We start from the raw sequence: 22,571 nt of genomic DNA, 5'->3' as shown, positions 1-22,571 counted from the left end.
ATACAATGAGAGTGATGACATGACACATGGTTCGAGATGAGGTGACATGCAGTTTAAGGTGATGTCATCGTAGTGATGACGTGATATGAACATATTTTTTTGTCAAAATTTTGAAATTAAACTTTTTTACCTGCTATATACAAGTCTAAAACGGGTTTGGGTTGAAAAAACTGGATTATATCTAATTGGATTAAGATCGGCTTTCGGGTCAGGTTAGGTTTGACAAGTCTAGAACGAACATAGGAAAAACTGAGATGATCAATCCAAAGCCCAATCCAAAGCCCAAACGAAGAGAAGAGTCTAGAGACAAAGAGACCTACATGCGCTATAAATGATCGATCTCCCATTCGTAAAATGTGAAACAACGACAAACACTCTCACCAACAAATCTCAGACGTATTTGTCTTACATCCACAACCAACTTCCTCGTCTCCCTCTTTTCTCTCTACAGCATGGCTCGCCGTTCTGCAGGTGTTTTTCCCCTTTCTCACTCTCTTTTGTTCGATTTCATATCATTTTTACGATTTTTTTTATTTGATTTCTCAATTAATCAGTCCTTTTATCATTCATCATACATTTTGCATGATAATGTGTGTAATTTTTAGTTGAGAATATAGCTTTGTTGCATCTGTTTGATTATATCCCTATTATTGTACCCTGTTCGTCTCGATCATTTGTTTATCTTTGGGATTTTCTACGGTGTACCCCTGTGTTTTCCCAGATTCTAACATGTACCCACTATTTGTAAGAAACATCTGATATACCCCTAAATCCTAAATCCCAAGGTTAGCACCTAACTTACCCTAGATATCCAAATTTGAGTTTTGTTATTGGCACATATTGTCACAAAAAACTGTACATTTATGAGAAAATGAAGATTATATTGATGACTTTACTAATTTTGGATGAGTAATCAACCAAAACCGCTCAAATATAATATTTAAAATTGAAATTTTTTAGTATTTAGGGTATTTGTTGAACAATTTATTGAGTTTAGGGGTATCTTGTGTGATTTTGAAAAACCTAGGGTATATGGTAGAATCTGAAAAAAAACACAGGGTTAAACAAATGTTTGATATGGAAGAGTTGTCGGAAAGCTCACCTGATCCGTGATTACGTGGAGCAAGAAGAGATTGTGATTGACAAGATTGCGACGGATGATAACATCGCGGATCCTCTCACTAAACCGTTGAATTATGATAAGCATGTAGGGCACGTTATTTCCATGGGAATTAAACGTGTTCCTGAGTTGTAGTACTTGATTATGGATTTGATACATTATCTTTTTCATATACTATTTATAACTTCATCGTTTTATTATAATATTTTGTTTTTCATGTGGATTGTACTGACAACATTGAACGCCACAAAGTGAACTGAATTACATTATATTTGTTTTGGTCCGTAATCGCCAATGTGAGCTGATAACTCCGGCTATTATATTGTGCAGTCGATTGATGGTGGGTTCAACGAGCCATAAGTCAAACGGTTGACTGATCGATCACAGATGCGAGATTATAACGATACCTCGTAGGACAACTTTTTGTGACAACGTAATGGAGTCCTAAATGTTTACAAAACATTCGGTGCCAGGTCATGGATAGGACATCCATTGTGTTCCTAGAGTCGATTCTTTTGACTATCGACTGTCTCTTGAGATTAAGGCAGTTTTTGGGTGACTTTGGTTTCTTTCTCACGGTCTGCCATGAATCGGAGGCTAAGTAGATTTTTTCTCGGGTCATTTCATACTTTGTGCTTACATCTCAGGGATTCGAGTTGAGGAAAATATCCAACCCTTATCAGGTATAGTTATTTCTCAGGGCCACCCGAGGAGTTGTACCTGAAATGCATGGCCATGCTCGAATGATGATTCGTTTATCAGTTAAGTTACTCTCTAGTCGGGGAAACCACTCTTGATATTGATCGCTTGTAAAATACGACCTTTGTGAATACGGATTTGCAAATTGTTTTACATTGAGTGGGAGAAATTTTAGGATATGAGAATCGGTTATCGCACATACACTTGTGAGGACAAGTGGGAGTTTGTTGGAGCTTGTGTCCTCCACAAATTAGTGTGATAACATTTGTAAATCTCTTACGGTTCACAAGGGTATACTTCGTATTTTATGAGTTGATTAACGATTACCTAATAACGGTTGGCTTGCTAGAAAGTTTGACGTTATTATCATACAGATGGCGGTGATCAACTGGTCCCTAAAGGTCACACCTATAGGATGTGTTTGAGAGATGTGGTTATAGAAATATGATCACATTGATGCCTAATATGACTAAACAGTTAGTCAATATGTTGATGAGACAATTATTTAATGAAGATTAAATAATATTAGTTGAGACGAATTAACTGTCAATTCGTAAATTGAATATAATAAGTTATATTTAATTAAATGTATGTAATGTTAGCTTTGACGAATTAATCTGTTAATTCGTAATTAAATGTAATCGGTTATATTTAATATCAACAAGATGAATGTGTCATAGTGGTAATAGTGAGGGTACACAAACCAAGAGGTCATGGGTTCGATCCTCACTAGATGACAATTTAACACATTTTATACATTTTTGGAATAACCAAAATAAGGAAATAATACTCCTTATTTCGGAAATGGGCCGAGAAAAATGAAAAAAAAAATCCTACCCTAATCCATTCCTCATACACGGTTTATAGGGGAGTAAGGGAGAGGATTTTCTGACCTAATTCATTTTTCATTTTGCCTCCTCTCTCATCGGAAAAACACAAAGAAAAACCTAAAAATTATTTTAATTTTTGGATCGATTCTAGCAAAATCAAGGGCATTTCTCGGAGCATCTTGGGTGCAACTAATAGGCGAATATCATTGCGATATTGTTCTTAGGCCGAATTTGCTAGGACCAAAGGTTGTTTCTAAATCCTATATACTTTTGTTTATGTAATTTTATTTTATGACTAGTAATCATCTTCATAAAATTCGTTATAATCCTTGAATATAAAGGGATGCATACAGATAAATCCCACAAGAACAGTTGTACTTTACTTTACAGTTGGTTTTGTTATATAATCACTTAAACTTATTTATTAAAGTACGTTCTTTTATAGTCTATTTGATATACATTACCTCGTGTAACCGAGATGGTAGCATTCTGATGCTTTAAGTGGTCCTGGTAAGGCACTTGGAGTATGGGGGTGTTACAAGGTTGGTGATGGGGCTTCACAGTTGGGATTGGGAGCATTCCTTTCTGAATCATATCTTGGATTTCGTGCTTTAATCTAAAGCACCTTTTCTGTATCATGACCTTTCCCTTGATGGAAGACACAATAGGCATCTGGTTTGTACCAATTACCTCTGTAATATCCGTCCTTTTAGGGACCCGTTGACCGACGTTGACTGACCTTAGACACTGATCTTGACCTTGGGAGAACTTACGGGCGATGTCTTATCACGATATGTGCTTTGGTTTGTGTGGTACTCGATCTAGCTGAGGCTACTAGATCGAGTAGCTTGGGAGCTAGATCGAGTAGAGGTCACTCGATCGAGTAAGTTAGTTACTCGATCGAGTAACGAGTTTGCAGCGGGGAATTATAAATCGTGTTTCGTGAAACCTCAAATCATTTCCGCACTTCATTTCCTAAACCTAGATGCCGTCACTCTCCTTCTCCTTCACCATAGCCCTTGCCTTGAGGATGATTACACCATGGGAATGGAATGCTTGAGTCGGGTAGCGGTCTTGACGCCGGGTTGCTATGCTTAGGTATGTTATCGTCATCATCATCGTCGTCGTTGTTTTCAGTTAGGATTGTAGCGATAGTGATAGATGGTTGTACTATTTGTATAGGTGTGTTGCTTGGTTGATTGGTGTCTTGTGATCGGAAGCGGAATCGCTGCGGTGCGCTAAAGGTAGGTTCGCCTACTCAGTACTGTTGGTTGTCTAGAGTGTCTTTTGATGTGGTTTGGCTGTTGTAGTGTCGATGTGGTTGATTGATTGTGGTAGTTGGTTGGTGTTATGTTGTTTCGTTTATCGTTGTTGTGGTGCAGCTGATTGTGATTGTTTGTCTATGGTTCTCGAGGTGCGTCCTCGGCTGAGTGGAGTCACTTGCGGGAGTGGCTTCACGTCCGTAGTTCGCCCTCCGTGGAACCCGCCACGGGAGGGGATGTGCACATTAATGGACATGGGTTTATCGCTCGGTATGATGAGCGGGGCTTAGGTGGGAACGGCTGCGGTCCCCCACTGGCAGGGCTTGTCCAGTGGACAGTCGGTGATGGTGATTGGTTGATTGGAGATGTTTGTGTGTGTGTGTATGATTTGTGTACTTATGCTGTGTCTGTGGTTGTTGGTTTATTTTCTCAGTTACTGACCTTGTGTGGTTTGTCTTGTTATTTGTTTCTGTTATGTCTGTCGTGATCCCTTATGGTGAGCAGTCAGTTTTAGCAGGTTGTGATCTGGATGATAGCTGGGTGCTTGGCGAGATGAGTATATCACGAGTCACGACAGTAGTAGTTCGCATAGTTGATAGTGGTTTTGAATTGTAACTTTATACCGTTAGTTTTGTTAATCACCTGTAATATTACTTAATTGTTCTTTTATCGACATTTGATAATTACTGTCCTTGGGCAACCGAGATGGTAACGCCCTTATATGCTAGGGAAGGTCTTGTTAAGGCTCCTTGGTATATGGGGGTGTTACAAAGTGGTATCAGAGCGACGATTTTGGAACCTGTAACAAATGAGCCTAATGAACATAGTGAGTCTAATAAAATGAACCTGGTGTATGTATCTTGGGAGCCCCACCTGATGCTAGATTTTGATTGAGTAGGCGCCCTCATTTCAAAATCATGGCCCCATTATGCATAAGCCAGTCACCGGGTATGGGAATGTCGAGTCGGAAATTTTGTGCCTAATATGTATAACGGATATGGTAGAAATGTTTGTGATGGAGTCTTTATGAATGCTGGTCTGTGTAATTGTGATGAGAAACTGTGAAAGTCTGTGGTTGGGTAAAAATGTGTATAAAAGTAGTGGAAGTGGTGGAATGGCTATAGTACGTGACAGTGTGGTGTGATATGGTGATGGTAATGTTTTCTAGATCGTACTTTGTGCATTGGTATAAAATTGTGAGACTTGTATGCGGCGATGGTGGTAAGCAGTAAGTTTTGAACTTGTTGTAACGTTTGTCAAAGTGGTATTTGGTAAGTGTGATGGATGAATGGTTGAATGCTTCCGTAATATGGCATAGTTAAGTCGAGTAATCTAGCTAATAATTTGTTGTGACATGGTTAAATTATTAGTAAGCTTGAACGATAAAGTATGGTTAAATGCTAGATGAATGCTTAGAGTGATATGATTATAAGTTGTATTATTGAAGTTACAAATGCGTGATTAGAGGTAAAGAAATGTGTTGAATGTATGCATGAGAAAGCTAATAGTGGAGTCAATTGGTTGCGTAATGTTTGTCATAGAATCAAGTAAAATGTGTTGAATGAAGTGATATGTTTGTTAGATCGATACATTGCATATGAGTAGTAGTAATACGTCATGAATGAACGTAATAATCTGTGACGATTTCCGAATTTACTTTGGAATCGACACGAGTTGTTGTTTTGCAGGAACCGTTACTCAAATTCGTAACTTTTGACCTCGTTCTTAAACTTGCCCGACCGAGTAAGAGTATCTACTCTATCGAGTAGACCTCATTCGATCTAGTTAGGAAGTTATAACGTCGAAAAGTTGGATCTGTCAACGGAAAACTCGATCGAGTAGAGGCCACTCGACCGAGTAACCTACTTACTCGATCGAGTAAGTGAACAGTACCCGGAATATTGCAGGATTCATAACCCCTCTTCTCTATTCTTTCTTTCTTATTTCTTCATTCATCAAAACCCTAAATCTCTTAATCTCTCTTAAGTTGCTCTCAACCTTGTGATTTTGTGCTTGAATCTTGTGCTTTCCTTGCTAAATTCGTTCTCTTTGCTTGCCAATAAATCAAGGTAAGGATGTTTATCCTATTTCTATGTTTTTAATTAATTAGAATCATGTAGGATGTTGGTGTTTGCTGAAAAATCGATTAATATGTGCCAAATCTTGTTTGTAATTGTTGTCACAAGATTTATTTGCTTTAATTTGTTGAGTATCAATGTTAAATATACCAAAAATCGAATCAATTTGGGGGGAAGTGGGTGTCAAAATTTCTAGGGTTTGAGATTTTGAATTGAATTTTGGTTGTCTTTGTATATGAAAGGGGGAAAATTGGGTAATGTATGTTATATATATATATATCATGTTTAGAGTTGATTTTGATGGTTTTTACTCAAAATTTTGCCTTAAAACTCCGTCTTAAAAGTGCCCCAAACTGAAATTCGTCCATATAAATTGTGAAACATGTCTAATTGTGGAACTATTTTGAAGTTTAGTCTTTAAAACTTGTAGTTGGGTTGTTAATTGATACCATGCTTGTCATAATTAGTTGTAGCTGTGAGACCGTCTGACGACCTTTTTAGAGCTTATTATTGCAATTTTTGGATTGTTTGGTGAAAGTGTGTATATAGTGATTCTTCTAAATGCCCTTATATGAAGGTTTACGTGTTTCAAGTATATGTTGTTGTGTATCTAAGATGTGTATTAAAAACAGATGCCGAGACCAAATGTGGGAACCCGTCAGAGCAAAAGGGGGAGGGCTTCTGAGCCCGAGGTAGGTGAGGGGAGTGGGGGACCTACGGTCCCAGCGGTACCCGAGTACCCTTCCGTTGTCTTTGCGGACTTTACGCAAAGAGATACTTTTGTTGCTTTGCAGAGACGTCGTATGCGACCCACCCGTTGTATCGACACCACTCTTTTGATTGACCTGGGGATTGAGACTGATGTTAGGCATATCTTCGAGACCTTGGGCATGGCTGGGTTGTACCGACTCCGGAAACACTCTTATGCTTTTCTGACCCTTGAGTTCATGAGTTCTTTCAAGTATGATGCGGTGGAGCAGACCGTTGAGTTCCGCCTCATGAACACCAGTTTCTTCCTTACCATGGATATGTTTGCCACCCACCTCGGCTTGGCTAGACCTGCGAAGGGAGCTCTTAGGAACATCCCGACTGAGTGTGGGGCTAGTAGCCTTATGCCTTGCTTTATCGGCAAACCCGCCCCCACCTCTAGCAACATGTTGATTAATGATGTTCAACATGTCACCTTGAAAATCTTTCTCCGTGCTTTGACCTGTTTGCTTTATGAGAGGAAGGATGTGAGTAAGCTTAACTCACACGAGGTGATGTTGCATGCGGCCTAACTTAACCCCACCCGATCCCAGAGAGTCACCTTTAGTGCTCCGGACATAGTGTGTGCCAGCTTGGCCTTGATGGCCTCTTCTGACGCTCGTTTTCTGAGTTGTGGAGCGATTGCCACTCGGTTGGCGGAGAGGCTTGTTAGTTATTTAGACCATATTATGTCTCATCTTATGAAATCAAAATTACATATTAATTTTGTGGTGGTCTAAATCAACATGCATGTATAGAAAAATAACAAGGATATGGTATAAAACCATCTTAAGAGAAAAATTTCCTTACATTGGAATAAGGCAAATTTTGGGCACCACAAAGGTCTCCTACCTTTGTAGTTCTTGTGCTAGAAAATATGGATGATCCTCCAAGAATATCAAACCACCAAAGTTGATGGTCTCCTATGGATACACCCAAGATAAGCCCAAAAATATTACTACAAATAATATAGACTAGATATTATTTGAGTATATATATGTATATTTGATGTACTAATTATATTATTACTTTGATTATATTATTAGTTAATTTATATGTGTTTTTATATAAAAAGATGAAGAAAAATAAGGAGGAAAAATTGGTCTTTTGTGTTGTGTAAAAACCGGCCAAGAGAAGCAACAAAGGCCAAATTTTCCTTCAAATTTTTCAACCTTCGAATTAGTGGAATGATATGGGTATTTATAGGCAAAAAATGGAGACAAATATGAGTGGTAAAATGCCGCATAATGGACACTTGTTATGTCCTCATAAAACCGGTCAAAGTGGACTAAATATGAGTCCATTTCGGTTTTCGACATTTGCCTCACAAATGCTTATAAGTCTTATATTTAATTATCTTACATAATTAAATATTAATTTAATTATTTAACACTTAAATAATACAAATTAACTACCTATGACTACTTAACTATTAAGTAATCATAAGACCATTTTATCAACATACATTGTGTCAATATTATCCCATTTAGCTAATTTTACAACCTCTTGTAAAATTTAAATAGCTAATTAATTCCACCTCAAAACATATACACATATCGTATGAAGAGTCTATTGATCCAAAATACTCAAGAGGGGGGGTGAATTGAGGATTTAAAACTTTTTAAAGCTTTTTCGATTATGTATGTATAATTAATTATTTAAAGTTTATTGATTAAACTTTAACTAATTAACTAATTAACGAATTAAAAGCAAAGCAAATAAACGAAAGAAAGAGAGACACACGGATTTTTGAAGTGGTTCAGTTTCACAAGTCGAAACCTACGTCCACTATTCTCGATTAATAAATTTAGTACCTTTTTACGGATTACAAATTTACTAACCCAACTCGTACAACTAACTCTAGCTGTAACTCAATGAGTACCGTTAAATACTCGAGTGACTAACTTACGCTAATAAGAAAGCACTAATGATTCTAACAAAGGTTCACGTTAATGAACAAGTTAAGAATTCAACTAAGCACTATTATCTTATAACGATAAATGAAGAACGAGTATGCGAGTTTTTTGACACACGACTTTTCAAAATTGCAAATCGGTTTTTCAGCTTAAAACACACGGTTTGCTTTTTAAGATGAAAATAATTTTTTTATGCTTAAGGTCTCTCTCTTAGATGTTGTAAATAGCAAAGTATTTATAGGGGAGAAGTAGGCTACACGGTTTTTGCACAAACCCTAATAGCCGAAAATAATAAAATATAATTGCAAATTATATCTTCTTATTATCTCTTTCCTAAAAGCCTTGAAAGATAATAAAGAATATTCTAAAAGATAGAATATAATCTTCCCAAATATTATCTTTACTATAATTTCTAAGATTATGATAAGATTTCCTAAAACAGGAATATCTTTAATCATAAATAAATATATTAAGTAAGATATATAAGATATGTAAAGATATCATTATAGAATAAAATCTTTACCCAATATCTCCTAGGCAACACGAGATATCACGGCCCATAAGCTCGTGAATCGTGCAAACCCTAGTCTTAATATATAATTAGAATTTAGGTTTTAGGAGAGGCTATTATAGAAACCCTAATTAGTAGTAAAGTCCAACTCATAAGTTGATCCATCATAACTACCAATTAACGTTTACAATAAAACCGGACTCCTCACTAAACCGGGCTTTATTAAATAAATACTTTCATTAAAACATTTAAAATAAACTTTAAACAATGATAAAACAATTTTCGAAACATTTATAAGTCGTGTATAAAAACTCAGCATTTCGATGTTATAGTAGAAGAGCTATAACATTGAGCTCTTTTACTAGTAATGTTATAGCTGCAAAGCTATAACTTTACTAAATCAAGAAACTCACTCTTGATTACCATTACGAGATAATCACCTATACTATTCTAATCTTCAAGGAGATCTTCAAGTATAGGCTACGTCATCATCCAAGCTTGATTAATCTTTAGACGAACTTCGTCTTCACATAATACTTGAATGAATCTTGAATTGTTTGATCTTGAACGAAGGCTTGAACTTCTCATGCAATTGTCACAATCCTCTTTGTTGCTCGTAATAGGTTAGTTCTAAGATACTCAACAAACGATTACACGCAACAAGTATATGAAATGTAAAACACCTTGACATCATCAAAACATAAACATATGAGCTATATGGTCCAACAAATTCCCCCTTTTTGATGATGGCAAGTCTCCTAAAATTGTGACTAATTAAAAAGTTCCCCCTCAATATAAGACCGTTATCTTGATAATAAAGAGTAACGCAAGATCAAGACAATTTTTCAAAAACCGAAACTTTAAGGACTTTAAGAGACAATTGGTCTTGACAAGGAGCAAGCTTAGGTAGATGCTTACTATAGACGTTCTTTCCCTCTCTTGACATCATCGAAAAGCTAAGAACAAATCAAAAATGACTAGAATAATATAAGACGAGACAAGAGATAAAAACGCCATAAGAAATAATAATAACACGCAAGACTAGAAGCATCCAAAAGATAATTAGCATACAAACTAAGAATTAAACATGTTAAAGCCTAAGTGGGCCGAATGAACACATGTCTAATAGAACACTTGGGCCATAACCACAAGTGCATTGCCAAAATGGGCCGAATAAGAAATTTGTTTTACACACCATTAAAGAAAATAAAAAGAAAGCTAATTAAGGTAAGGGCTAATGATGGTAAGGCAGGAGATCAAATATTACGGGTCTTATACGGGTTCACGTAGTCGGGTCTAGTGCGGTGCTCCAAAGCATCCAGACGGTCAAACGAGCTCCGAACCAGCTGCGAAAGAGTACCAATGCTCCTTTCAAAATTAAGCACTTTCAAAGAAAGAGCCTTTGTGGCCTCCAACGTGAGAGCTTGATCACCCGCCATTGCTTTCCCGTGCATCACCAAAGCGCCACCCTGACTCGTAAGGAAAGTGAGACGATCACCGTGTGGTAACACTTCCCCACGAATTGCCTTCAACTCCCCCTCAAAACCCGCTAACCTCTTGTCCACTTCCTCCATCCAAGAGTACACCCGAGTAGCATCCAAGCCCGAGTCTAAAGACCGAGATGGTCCAACCCGTGACAACACTGTAGCCAAATTAGTCGAATGCTCCTCGAATTTCTCCATTAAACCACTCATAAACCCCTCCAACTTTGACTCGACAGCTCCTAAACCCGAATCCACCGGGGCTTTCTCAACATCCTTTGCAAGAAGCAACTCGGGTCCATCAACAACAAGACCCATTAGCTTGATCAACTTGTCACACATACAATCCCGAGAACTAACACCGTAACTGTCAGGCCCTACCACTCGCTTTATTTCCAACAAACGAGATATCCACATACCATACGGCAAATCGATTGTGGTGCTCAACTTATCCTTAGTTACCGTAAGACTAGTCTGAATTATACGGTGCAAGACCACACTACCCAAATTAACTTCTGACCTTCCAACCAGGAATAAACCATTATAGCTTCATAACTCGACACCTTATCACGGCCTCCTCTCCTCGGCACCACTGTGTTCCACAAAAAGTTCAAAAGGAACTTGATTTTTGCCGAGAGAGGACGAACCACAATATTAACTCCCTCCGTCATCTCCTCAAAATACTTCTTCACTAACAACTCCTTTTCACTCACAACATTAGACCATTCAAGACTCGGATTTAATTCGATTCCTTCATCGGGAACCGAAAAAGCAGAGCAAAAATCCGAAACAGAGACGGTAACATCAACGCCATTAACAACCGCATGCAAGACACCTTTCTTGATTGAGACACTAGCAAAGAATTGTACCACCTCAACTGGGTAAATAGGACCCGAAAACTGACTAATGTGACTCCACCCTTGAAAATCAAGAAAATTAACAAAGAAAGCAAGAGCGGGAACACTAACCAACCAAGATTTCGGATAGTACCTACCACCATGAATGGAATACCTCAAAACTCGATTAACTAAGATGCTTTCATCATGAGTAAGCCGAACACGATTTAACCCTTCCTTGGTCGCGGCTTTCGAAGCATCCCTAAGCAAAGTACGAGCAACACCATTCCGGACTATCACCTCGGGTTCCTCCACAGCTTCACTATCATCAACAACTACTTTATTTTTACCCTTGAAAAGACGGCGTCTTTTGCCTTCGGACACCGATTCGTCCCGACTACGAAACAGGGGCGAGTTTGGGTTTGGTTGTGGTGAAGGACAATTCATGTAACGAGGATCATGTGGTGGTAAAGGTGATGTTTGGTTAGGAAAGGGGCGGTTTTGGTTATGACGGGTTGAGGATCGGGTATTCTTTGCATGAGATGGATTCATGATGATGGTGATTGTTGAAAAAGGAGGTGATGGTGATGGATTGAGTAAAGGAAAGGAATTGTGATGATGGTAAAAATTTGGAAGAAGGAAAAGGTATGCAAGTGGGGATGGGTGGACGGGTAACACGCAAAGGGTAGATATAGGTGTAGGCTTAGGGTTAACAAGTGGAGGTCAATTATGGTAAGTGTCTTTAATTAGGAATAGGTATTGTGATAAGCATAGGAATTTATGGTGATAAGACAAGAATTAGGAAATTGAAGCTATATAGGAAGCATGAGCCGTGTATGTGAGAGCTTATTTGGAAGATTTTTGTAATTTGGAAAGATAAAAATATGGTGTGTTTTGTTTATGGTGATAAAGAATAAGTTTGTATATCAATTAAATTCTAAATATCAAATAGAATCTTATGATAAAAATATTACTATAAACGAAATTATTCATGCAACGCAATATACGGACACAGTCATACAATCTTAACTTAACTAGTCAGTCATAAAAAGATTGAACAAATATAGAAGCTTAGGTACCACTGATTAAACCAATTTCCAACCGTAAAGTCTCAAATCGTTCTCTAGCTAATGATTTTGTCAAAATGTCTGCCCATTGTTTTTCAGTACTACAAAATTCAAGTTTTATATTCCTCTTCTCAACATGGTCTCGTATAAAATGGTGTCTTATTTCAATATGTTTGGTACGTGAATGTTGTGCGGGATTTTTAGAAATAATTATCGCACTAGTATTATCACATAAAATAGGAATACATCCTACGTCAACACCATAATCACGTAATTGTTGCTTAAGCCATAAAAGTTGAGTACATACCAGTCCTGCAGCAATATATTCAGCTTCAGCAGTTGAGAGGGCAACCGAATTTTGTTTCTTCGAACCCCACGTGATGATACACGGTCCGACAAACGTGGCGACACCCGAATTCCTTTTTTAGTCTAGAGAACATCCTGCGTAGTCGGCATCGGAATAACCGACTAGATCAAAATTGCATTCCATTGGATACCATAAGTATAAGTTGGCCGTTCTAATTAAGTAACGTAAAATTCATTTTACGGCCGTCATATGCGATTCTTTGGGAGACGATTGATATCTCGCACAAACGCATACGCTAAACATAATATCGGGTCTACTTGCGGTCAAATATAACAGTGACCCAATCATCCCACGGTAAGTAGTTTCATCAACTGATTTACCGTTTTCATCCAATGTCAATTTCTTGTTCTCGACCATTGGAGTAGGCATAGCATGTGAATTTTCCATTCCGAATTTCCGAATCAACTCTTTGATATATTTCTGTTGATGGATCTTTATGCCTTCATCTGTTTGTTGTATTTGCAGCCCTAAGAAGAATTTTAATTCTCCCATCATACTCATCTCGAACTCGGAAGTCATCAACTCAGAAAAATATTTGCATAGGCTTCGGTTGGTCGATCCAAAGATAATATCATCGACGTATATTTGAACAACCAAAAGGTCAGAACCCTCAGATTTTAGAAATAGGGTTTTGTCGACGGATGCTCTACTGAATCCACTGTCAAGTAGAAACTTAGATAATCGATCGTACCATGCCCTAGGTGCTTGCTTTAATCCATATAGGGCTTTATCCAATTTGAACACGTGATCCTCAAATTTTATATTCTTAAAACCAGGGGGCTGTTCAACGAAGACTTCCTCTTGTAAATAACCGTTCAAGAATGTCGTCTTGACATCCATCTGGAAGAGCTTCATTCCCTTGTGTGCGGCGAATGCTATCAGAAGTCTAATAGCTTCAAGACGAGCAACAGGTGCGAAAGTCTCGTCATAATCTATTCCTTCTTGTTGATTATATCCTTGGACCACCAATCTTGCTTTGTTTCTGACAATGACTCCGGCATCATCTAATTTGTTCCTGAAGACCCACCGAGTTCCAATGACTGTACGATCTTTTAGTCTAGGAACTAAATGCCAAACCTTGTTTCTTTCGAACTGTTGAAGCTCTTCTTGCATAGCTATAATCCAATCTGATTCAGCAAGAGCTTCATTGATGTTCTTTGGTTCGATCATGGATAGGAAAGAGTAGAAAGAACAGAAGTTGTTTAAGGAACGTCTTGTTTGAACACCCTTCTTAATATTCCCAAGAATATTGTCCATGGGATGTGAGTTCTTGTATTTCCACTTAGTTGAAGTGCTTGGTTCTTCATCGTTATTTGAGCTTGTCCCGATTTCATTTGGTTCGGAATTAGAGGAAGTTCCCCCTGAATCCAATCCGGGTGTTGTATTAAAGCCGATTATAACCTCGGACTCTACACCTTGATTTGGATTCAATGTTATAGTAACATCATCTATATCATTAGTTTGGGAGTTCTTGTCTTGAGTCAATGTTATAGTATCATCAACTATAACTTTGTTTTTCTCCTTTTTATCTTTTGAGGAACGATCAAGTTCATCGTTTATTCCCTCAATTTCATTTTCCTCTAACTCCAAATCCGGGGGATCGTCTCTTGAGAGACGAAAGTCGGGTTCATCCAAGTCTTCTTCCTCATCCTGTAATGGCTTATCAAACACATTATCTTCATCAAAAATAACGTGGACACTTTCTTCAATACAAAGAGTTCTCTTATTGAAGACCTTGTAAGCCTTGCTATGATCTGAATATCCTATGAAAATCGCCTCATCACTCCTAGGGTCGAATTTACTTAAACGGTTTTTACCGTTGTTATGTATAAAACATTTACTCCCAAAACAGCGAAGATGGGAGATATTAGGTTTTCGACCTCTAAGGAGTTCGTAGGGGGTTTTCTTATGGATAGGTCGGATCATAGCACGATTATGGATGTAGCAAGAAGTACTAATGGCTTCAGCCCAAAAGTTACGAGGTAAACCACTACACAAGAGCATTGTACGTGCCATATCTTCTAAGGTTCTATTCATACGTTCAACTACACCGTTTTGTTGAGGAGTTCTTGGTGCAGAGAAATTATGCCCTACACCATTAACTCTACAAAATTCTATAAAAGTTTGATTATCAAATTCGGTGCCATGATCCGTACGAATAGATACTAGATTAGTCTTATATTTATTTTGAACACGTTTCATAAGACAATCAAATTCATCAAAAGTTTCGTCTTTTGAGTGAAGAAAGATAGGCCATACATACCTTGAGTAATCGTCTACAAGAACAAAGACGTACCTGGATCCTCCTCTACTCCTTACCTTCATTGGTCCACATAAGTCCATGTGTACTAATTCCAAGGCTTGATTTGTGCTTACTACTCTTTTCGGTTTAAATGATGATCTAACTTGTTTGTACCTTGCACACGTGTCACACATCTTTTCTTGGTCGAACTTGATCTTAGGTAACCCCTCAACCAAGTCCCACTTCTTGAGCTTGTTCAGGGTTAGTGAGCTAATGTGACCAAAACGTTTATGCCATAAACAAGGATCATCTAGTGTAACTTTCATGCACGAAAAAGTGTTAGTAGGCACAGCATTTAAGTCTACCATGTAAACATTCCTTTTTCTGTGGCCTTCAAGAATAACATTGCTAGTTCCTTCAATAATAATGCGACAACTATCAGTATGAAAAACTACTTTGTTACCTTTGTCGCATAGTTGAGATATGCTTAGCAAATTGTGTTTTAGACCATCCACGAGGTAAACGTCACTGATTGCGTGAGACTTAGAGATTCCGATTTTGCCAACGCCGATTACTTTTCCCTTTTTGTTGTCCCCGAACGTCACTTTTCCTCCGTTGAAGGGCTTGAGTGAAAGAAATAGATTCTTATCTCCGGTCATGTGTCTTGAACATCCACTGTCAAGATACCATTGATTGTTTTCTTTCATTTCTTCCTGCAGAAAGGATTAGATACAGTTTTTAGGTACCCAAGCTAAGTTGGGTCCCTTATGATTAGTTACTCTAAATACTAAGTCCTTTCGAACCCAAACACGTCTAATGACCGTTTTTCTAACCTTAGGTTTGTTTGGCTTGGGAGGAGTTCTAGGGTTAGGGTTTTCTCTAGGTCTAGGAATTTCTCTAGGTCTCTCTTGACTATTTGCCTTGTGAATAGGTTTACTGGGTTGAGATCTACATGGGTTTTGTGAAGTGCTTGGTTTCTTAGAGTAGTCAAAGGCCATGTCATAGAACCAACGAAATTTATTGTTCCTTTCTTCGTTAGCTTCGTTAGTGGGAGTTTCCTTATCCTCGACAACTGTGTCAACAGTTTTGGCATGTTCGGCATTTTTTCGTAAATCATGAGCCTTTTTGACACAATTGATTTGGATATGACCCGTATGACCACAGTAATTGCAAATCAAATATTCAGGAAGATCAGCATACTTCCTTTTTCTAAAATCAAAATCCGAAGGTGTTGATTTGCATTTAGAGTGATCTCTACGGCTGTAGCACTCATGTCCTAACCCCATCTTCATATTATTATCAGATTGTTCGGTTAGGAAGTTTAGGACTTTTGTGCTACCTTCCCACTTGTCATGAACCTTTCTAGCGTGTAGAAGTAGGTATTTTAGGGTTTTAATTTCTTCTTGACATTTCGTATGATTTACATCATTGTCCTTTTTAAAGTTGTCACGAAAGTCTTGGAATCGTTTGTTAAGAATAAACACAACATCGGTGTGTTGTTTCTTAACATTGATCATATCGGTCTTAGATTCCTTTAATTGCTTTGAAAGAGAATCTATCTCTTTCTTTTGATCCAAGATCACTTCTTCATTAGATGTGACCTTAGTTTCCAAGAGTTCTTTAACTTTTCTAAGTTCTAAGGTTACAGCTTCATTAGCTATAACTTTGGCTTGAAGGTGCTTGATGTTAAGCTTTAGGTCGGAAGTTATAGCTTCATTAGCTATAACTTTGGACTCTAATTCCTTCTTTTCAGCCATAGTAGAATCTAATGTTGTAGCTTTCTCAGCTATAACTTTAGATTTCAACTTCTTAGCTTTAGTCTTGAGAGTATGATTCTCTTCCGCAATTTCGAGAATATGTTCCTTTAGATCTTTCAATTCCAAATCCTGTTCGTGACACTTATCAAGAGATTGTTCAAAGAATTCAATTAAAGCACTTTTAGACAATTTCCTAACACGTTTCTTGAGCTCAAGATAACTTACCTCTTCATCGTCGTCTTCGTCTGATTCTCCAAGAAAGCAATAGTTTGAATGAGAATTTGTGCTTTCATCGTCACTGTCGGAGATTAGGTCAAGACTAACACTGCTGAGACAAAGGTTTGCTACTTCGTCGTCTTCAGATTCTTCGTCATCTTCTGAGTCGAGGTCTCCCCAACATGAAGCCATCATAACTTGTTTGAATTCTCTCTTTGTCTTCTCACGTTTCGTCTTGTCCTTTATCTTCTCCCATGTTGGACAATCCTTGATCATATGACCAGATTCTCCACACTTGAAGCAACCTCTATTTGCGAAAGACGACTTTGAGTCATTAACCTTTTTGTTGAATGACTTGTTGTTATTGTTGTTAGAGGATGATTTTGTTTGTTTATTTCGAAATATCTTATTTTTAAAGCGTCGTGCAAACAAGACGGTTTCATCCTCTAGTTCAGAGTCAACTTCTTCGCTCTTTAAGGCCATACTCTTATTGCGACTTGGTTCAGCGTCATCTTTGTTAAGAGTAATTTCATGGGCCATGAGAGCACCAATGAGTTCTTGATAGGAAAGGGTTTCAAGATCTCGTGATTCCTCCATTGCAGTGACCTTAGCGAGCCACTTCTTAGTAAGGCTCCTAAGAACCTTTCTAGCAATGTCCTCGGTACAGAATTTCCTACCTAGGTTTTTTATGTCATTTATTATACTTGAAAACCTTGCGGACATACTATCTAAGGACTCATTAGGCTCCATGATGAATAGCTCATATTTTTGCATAAGCAAATCAATTCGGTGCTTCCTAACAATGGAAGTACCTTCATAAGCTAATTAGAGCCCATCCCATATCTCCTTGGCCGTGGAACAAGAAGAAAACCGATCAAACTCGGTTGAAGTCATTCCGTTTTGCAGAAGACTTATTGCTTTGGAGTTCTTTTCGGCCTTCTTGTAGTCGGCCTCGACATAGTCCTCTTCTTTCTTTTCATAGGTAGTGCCTTCCTCGGATGCCACAAGAATTTTGTGCGGTCCATTTTGAATAATCCTCCAGCACTCCCAATCGTGTCCTTTCACATAGTGAGTCATCATGTTTTTCCACAATCCGTAATTCTTCCCATCAAAGACGGGACACTTGAGATATTTGGAATCCATTTATCACGTGATAGGCAGCGGAATATAAAACGATAAGATAAATGAAAAACAAGATAGATCAGCCTCTTTGCGGTTAGGCAATCAAGAGCACGAGGCTCTGATACCAATTGAAGAGTCTATTGATCCAAAATACTCAAGAGGGGGGTGAATTGAGGATTTAAAACTTTTTAAAGCTTTTTCGATTATGTATGTATAATTAATTATTTAAAGTTTATTGATTAAACTTTAACTAATTAACTAATTAACGAATTAAAAGCAAAGCAAATAAACGAAAGAAAGAGAGACACACGGATTTTTGAAGTGGTTCAGTTTCACAAGTCGAAACCTACGTCCACTATTCTCGATTAATAAATTTAGTACCTTTCTACGGATTACAAATTTACTAACCCAACTCGTACAACTAACTCTAGCTGTAACTCAATGAGTACCGTTAAATACTCGAGTGACTAACTTACGCTAATAAGAAAGCACTAATGATTCTAACAAAGGTTCACGTTAATGAACAAGTTAAGAATTCAACTAAGCACTATTATCTTATAACGATAAATGAAGAACGAGTATACGAGTTTTGTGACACACGACCTTTCAAAATTGCAAATCGGTTTTTCTGCTTAAAACACACGGTTTGCTTTTTAAGATGAAAATAATTTTTTTATGCTTAAGGTCTCTCTCTTAGATGTTGTAAATAGCAAAGTATTTATAGGGGGAGAAGTAGGCTACACGGTTTTTGCACAAACCCTAATAGCCGAAAATAATAAGATATAATTGCAAATTATATCTTCTTATTATCTCTTTCCTAAAAGCCTTGAAAGATAATAAAGAATATTCTAAAAGATAGAATATAATCTTCCCAAATATTATCTTTACTATAATTTCTAAGATTATGATAAGATTTCCTAAAACAGGAATATCTTTAATCATAAATAAATATATTAAGTAAGATATATAAGATATGTAAAGATATCATTATAGAATAAAATCTTTACCCAATATCTCCTAGGCAACACGAGATATCACGGCCCATAAGCTCGTGAATCGTGCAAACCCTAGTCTTAATATATAATTAGAATTTAGGTTTTAGGAGAGGCTATTATAGAAACCCTAATTAGTAGTAAAGTCCAACTCATAAGTTGATCCATCATAACTACCAATTAACGTTTACAATAAAACCGGACTCCTCACTAAACCGGGCTTTATTAAATAAATACTTTCATTAAAACATTTAAAATAAACTTTAAACAATGATAAAACAATTTTCGAAACATTTATAAGTCGTGTATAAAAACTCAGCATTTCAATGTTATAGTAGAAGAGTTATAACATTGAGCTCTTTTACTAGTAATGTTATAGCTGCAAAACTATAACTTTACTAAATCAAGAAACTCACTCTTGATTACCATTACGAGATAATCACCTATACTATTCTAATATTCAAGGAGATCTTCGAGTATAGGCTACGTCATCATCCAAGCTTGATTAATCTTTAGACGAACTTCGTCTTCACATAATACTTGAATGAATCTTGAATTGTTTGATCTTGAACGAAGGCTTGAACTTCTCATGCAATTGTCACAATCCTCTTTGTTGCTCGTAATAGGTTAGTTCTAAGATACTCAACAAACGATTACACGCAACAAGTATATGAAATGTAAAACACCTTGACATCATCAAAACATAAACATATGAGCTATATGGTCCAACATCGTATAAAATTAATTAATTAATAAATTCTAATTTATTTATTTATGATTTAAATATCACATAATTAAATAATAAATCTCCTTAGCCTGGGTTCGTAACCCGTCATCAAATAATACTTTTACGCGACTAATAAAAAGTCAAATAATACAAGGAATTAATTATCTCGTATCCCATACAATCTATTAATTCATTATTTTTGGGCGTCATCCTATAGGTGTGACCTAAAGGGATCAGCTGATCACCGCCGTCACACGACAGTAATGTCAAACTCTAGTCAGCCAATCATTACCGATTAACGATGACCAGCTGATAAATAAATCCCTGATATTTCTTTAACGAGATTTAATATGTAAACGCATTTATTGTGGAGGACACTAATCCAACAAGGCTTACCTCCTTTGTAGCCTCCTCAGCTTGTACACCCTTGACTCCAGTGGTCCCTACCTTGGACCGTGAGTACTTTCTTGACCTCAAGTGGTTGAGGACTTTGGAGGATGGTGGGCTAGCATGGAGAGTTTAGGGAATGAGTTGGATGCGGATACCTGCTCCCGAGCACCTTCCCGAGACCGAGCCTTTACCAGCGGCAGTAGTGGCTGCTGACTCTGATGATGAGGATGAGGGGGTTCCTGAGAGGCAGTTGTACCTCATTGATCTGGATATCTTGGAGGTGATGCCTGAGCCGACGAAGAGGGATCATGTGAGACCTGAGGATGCCCAGCCCAGAGTGGGGAGAGGACCACGACGAGTGAGGGAGAGGGCGGCTGAGACCCAGCCGGAGCAGCCTGTGCCTCCACAGTACCAGTACCCCAGTTACCCTCCCTTATATAGCCCTGAGATGAGGCTGAGCGAGCTCACGAAGAGGGTGTCTACTACCTTGACACTCCGGAATCTCCATGAGATGGCGTATGTGCAGGGCATCGGGACCGAGGCAGCGCAGCCCGTGTGGTGGAGGGGCGTTGGGGACGACAGTGGAGTCTTCCACTCTTACGAAGTGGAGAGGTCTACTTAGGGAGCGCCTCAGTCATATCCCTACGGTTGCTTGGCCCCATGGCGTGTGGGAGCAGATGCTGCCATGGGTGGAGTCGCAGGTCAGGACGCAGCTGGAGCAGGCACATCAGGTGGTGATGGTGGTGACGAGGTGATGGATGATCAGGATGTGGAGTGATGACACTCCTTTTCTTTCTTTTACATATCGTTTCATGGATTTGTAGTTGTTAGTACTTATTTGGTTGGCACTTTATTAGACTTTGGTTTGTACTTCGGCCTTAAGGCCGTATTTTGAGTACTTTTAGACTGTTTATGCAGGATTTTGGGGTCGGGAGAGCGTCCCGACTCGTGTTTATATGATTGTTTGGTCTTAACATGGCGTTTTCGGGGGGATCTTGACCTGTGGCTACTCGATCGAGTGCCCCTCACTCGATCGAGTAACTGCAGAGGTGATTTTGGGGGAGTATTCTGATCTCAGCTTACTCGATCGAGTAGCTGATGAACTCGATCGAGTAAGCCCAGCTCGATCGAGCGCCTTACCAACTCGACCGAGTAGCACTGTTACAGCTACTTTTCGTTTTAAAATTTGGTGGAATCATCATATCTTTAAATGTTGTTATATTATTTCTCGTTGTGGGTGTCTTATATCATTGTTTAGCTTCAACAGTGGTTATATTATTGTGGGTGGTCGTACGATTTATACAATTTTCAACGCTATGTATATAAATTAAGATGATAAAGCATATTGTTTCGAGTTACGTAAGGTTCAATGGTTTCATATATATATATATATATATATATATATATATATATATATATATATATATATATATATATATATATATATATATATATATATATATATATATATATATATATATATAGAGTAAGGTTCAAATGAGTCCATCAAATATATTGAGTCCCTAAGTCTTTATAAGAGCCATTGGATGAAGAGGATGGAGGGATGAGATTCAATCAAAATGAATGGCCACAAATTCATCTTATCTAATGATCTTCTTAACCCACTCACCCCCTCACTAATCATTCATCCCCTCTTATTCTAACATTCTCCCCCTCTCTCTCCCTCACTTCTCTCATTTTATTCCCAAACAAACTGAAAATAATCCTCTCCTCACTCAAACACCCGACCACCACCATCACTGACAAAACCTCATCGTCGGATCCACCGTTGCCCTCCACAACCACCACAATCCCTGCTCTCGTTCCCTGCCTCACCACCAACCACCACTTCCTCGCCACCTTACCATCCTCTTCTCCCTCATCTCTTTCTTTTTCCAGAACTGCCGCCACCGCAACATCACGGCAACAACAACACGACCACTATTTGCCACCCTCGTCTCTCATCTTTCGCCACTCACCAAGCCGACCACCACTCACCATCACCCACCACCTCCCTTCCCTTCTTCCTTTTTTTCTAGATCTGAGCACCCCGACTAACAATCGGCCGCTTCCACTACCGCAGCAAACACCACCACCGCACCACCTTTTCTTCTTCTTCCTCTCTTTATTTCTGGATCTTGGTTTTTTTAATTTCAAATTTCGTTTTTGATTTTTTTTTCCAGATTTCGTTTTAATCAAGTCGTTGGGTGG

At 38.1% G+C, this 22,571-nt stretch overlaps 1 protein-coding gene across 1 annotated transcript in view; it reads left to right on the top strand.

Annotated features, from left to right (window-relative positions):
- The first annotated feature begins 332 nt into the window (after nucleotides 1–332).
- The window catches only part of LOC141631071 (uncharacterized), a 204,823-nt gene continuing 182,584 nt past the window's right edge, over nucleotides 333–22,571 (top strand). The window contains exon 1 of the mRNA XM_074443793.1: nucleotides 333–471. Within this exon, the coding sequence (XP_074299894.1) occupies nucleotides 453–471 (19 nt within the window). The 5' untranslated portion in view covers nucleotides 333–452. The remainder of the gene's footprint in view (nucleotides 472–22,571) is intronic.

Source organism: Silene latifolia, chromosome 2 (genome assembly GCF_048544455.1).
Source record: "Silene latifolia isolate original U9 population chromosome 2, ASM4854445v1, whole genome shotgun sequence".
In the NCBI taxonomy this organism is placed as follows: Eukaryota; Viridiplantae; Streptophyta; class Magnoliopsida; order Caryophyllales; family Caryophyllaceae; genus Silene; species Silene latifolia.
The sequence above is the reverse complement of the archived record's forward strand: the minus strand, read 5'-3'. Positions and strand labels throughout refer to the sequence as shown.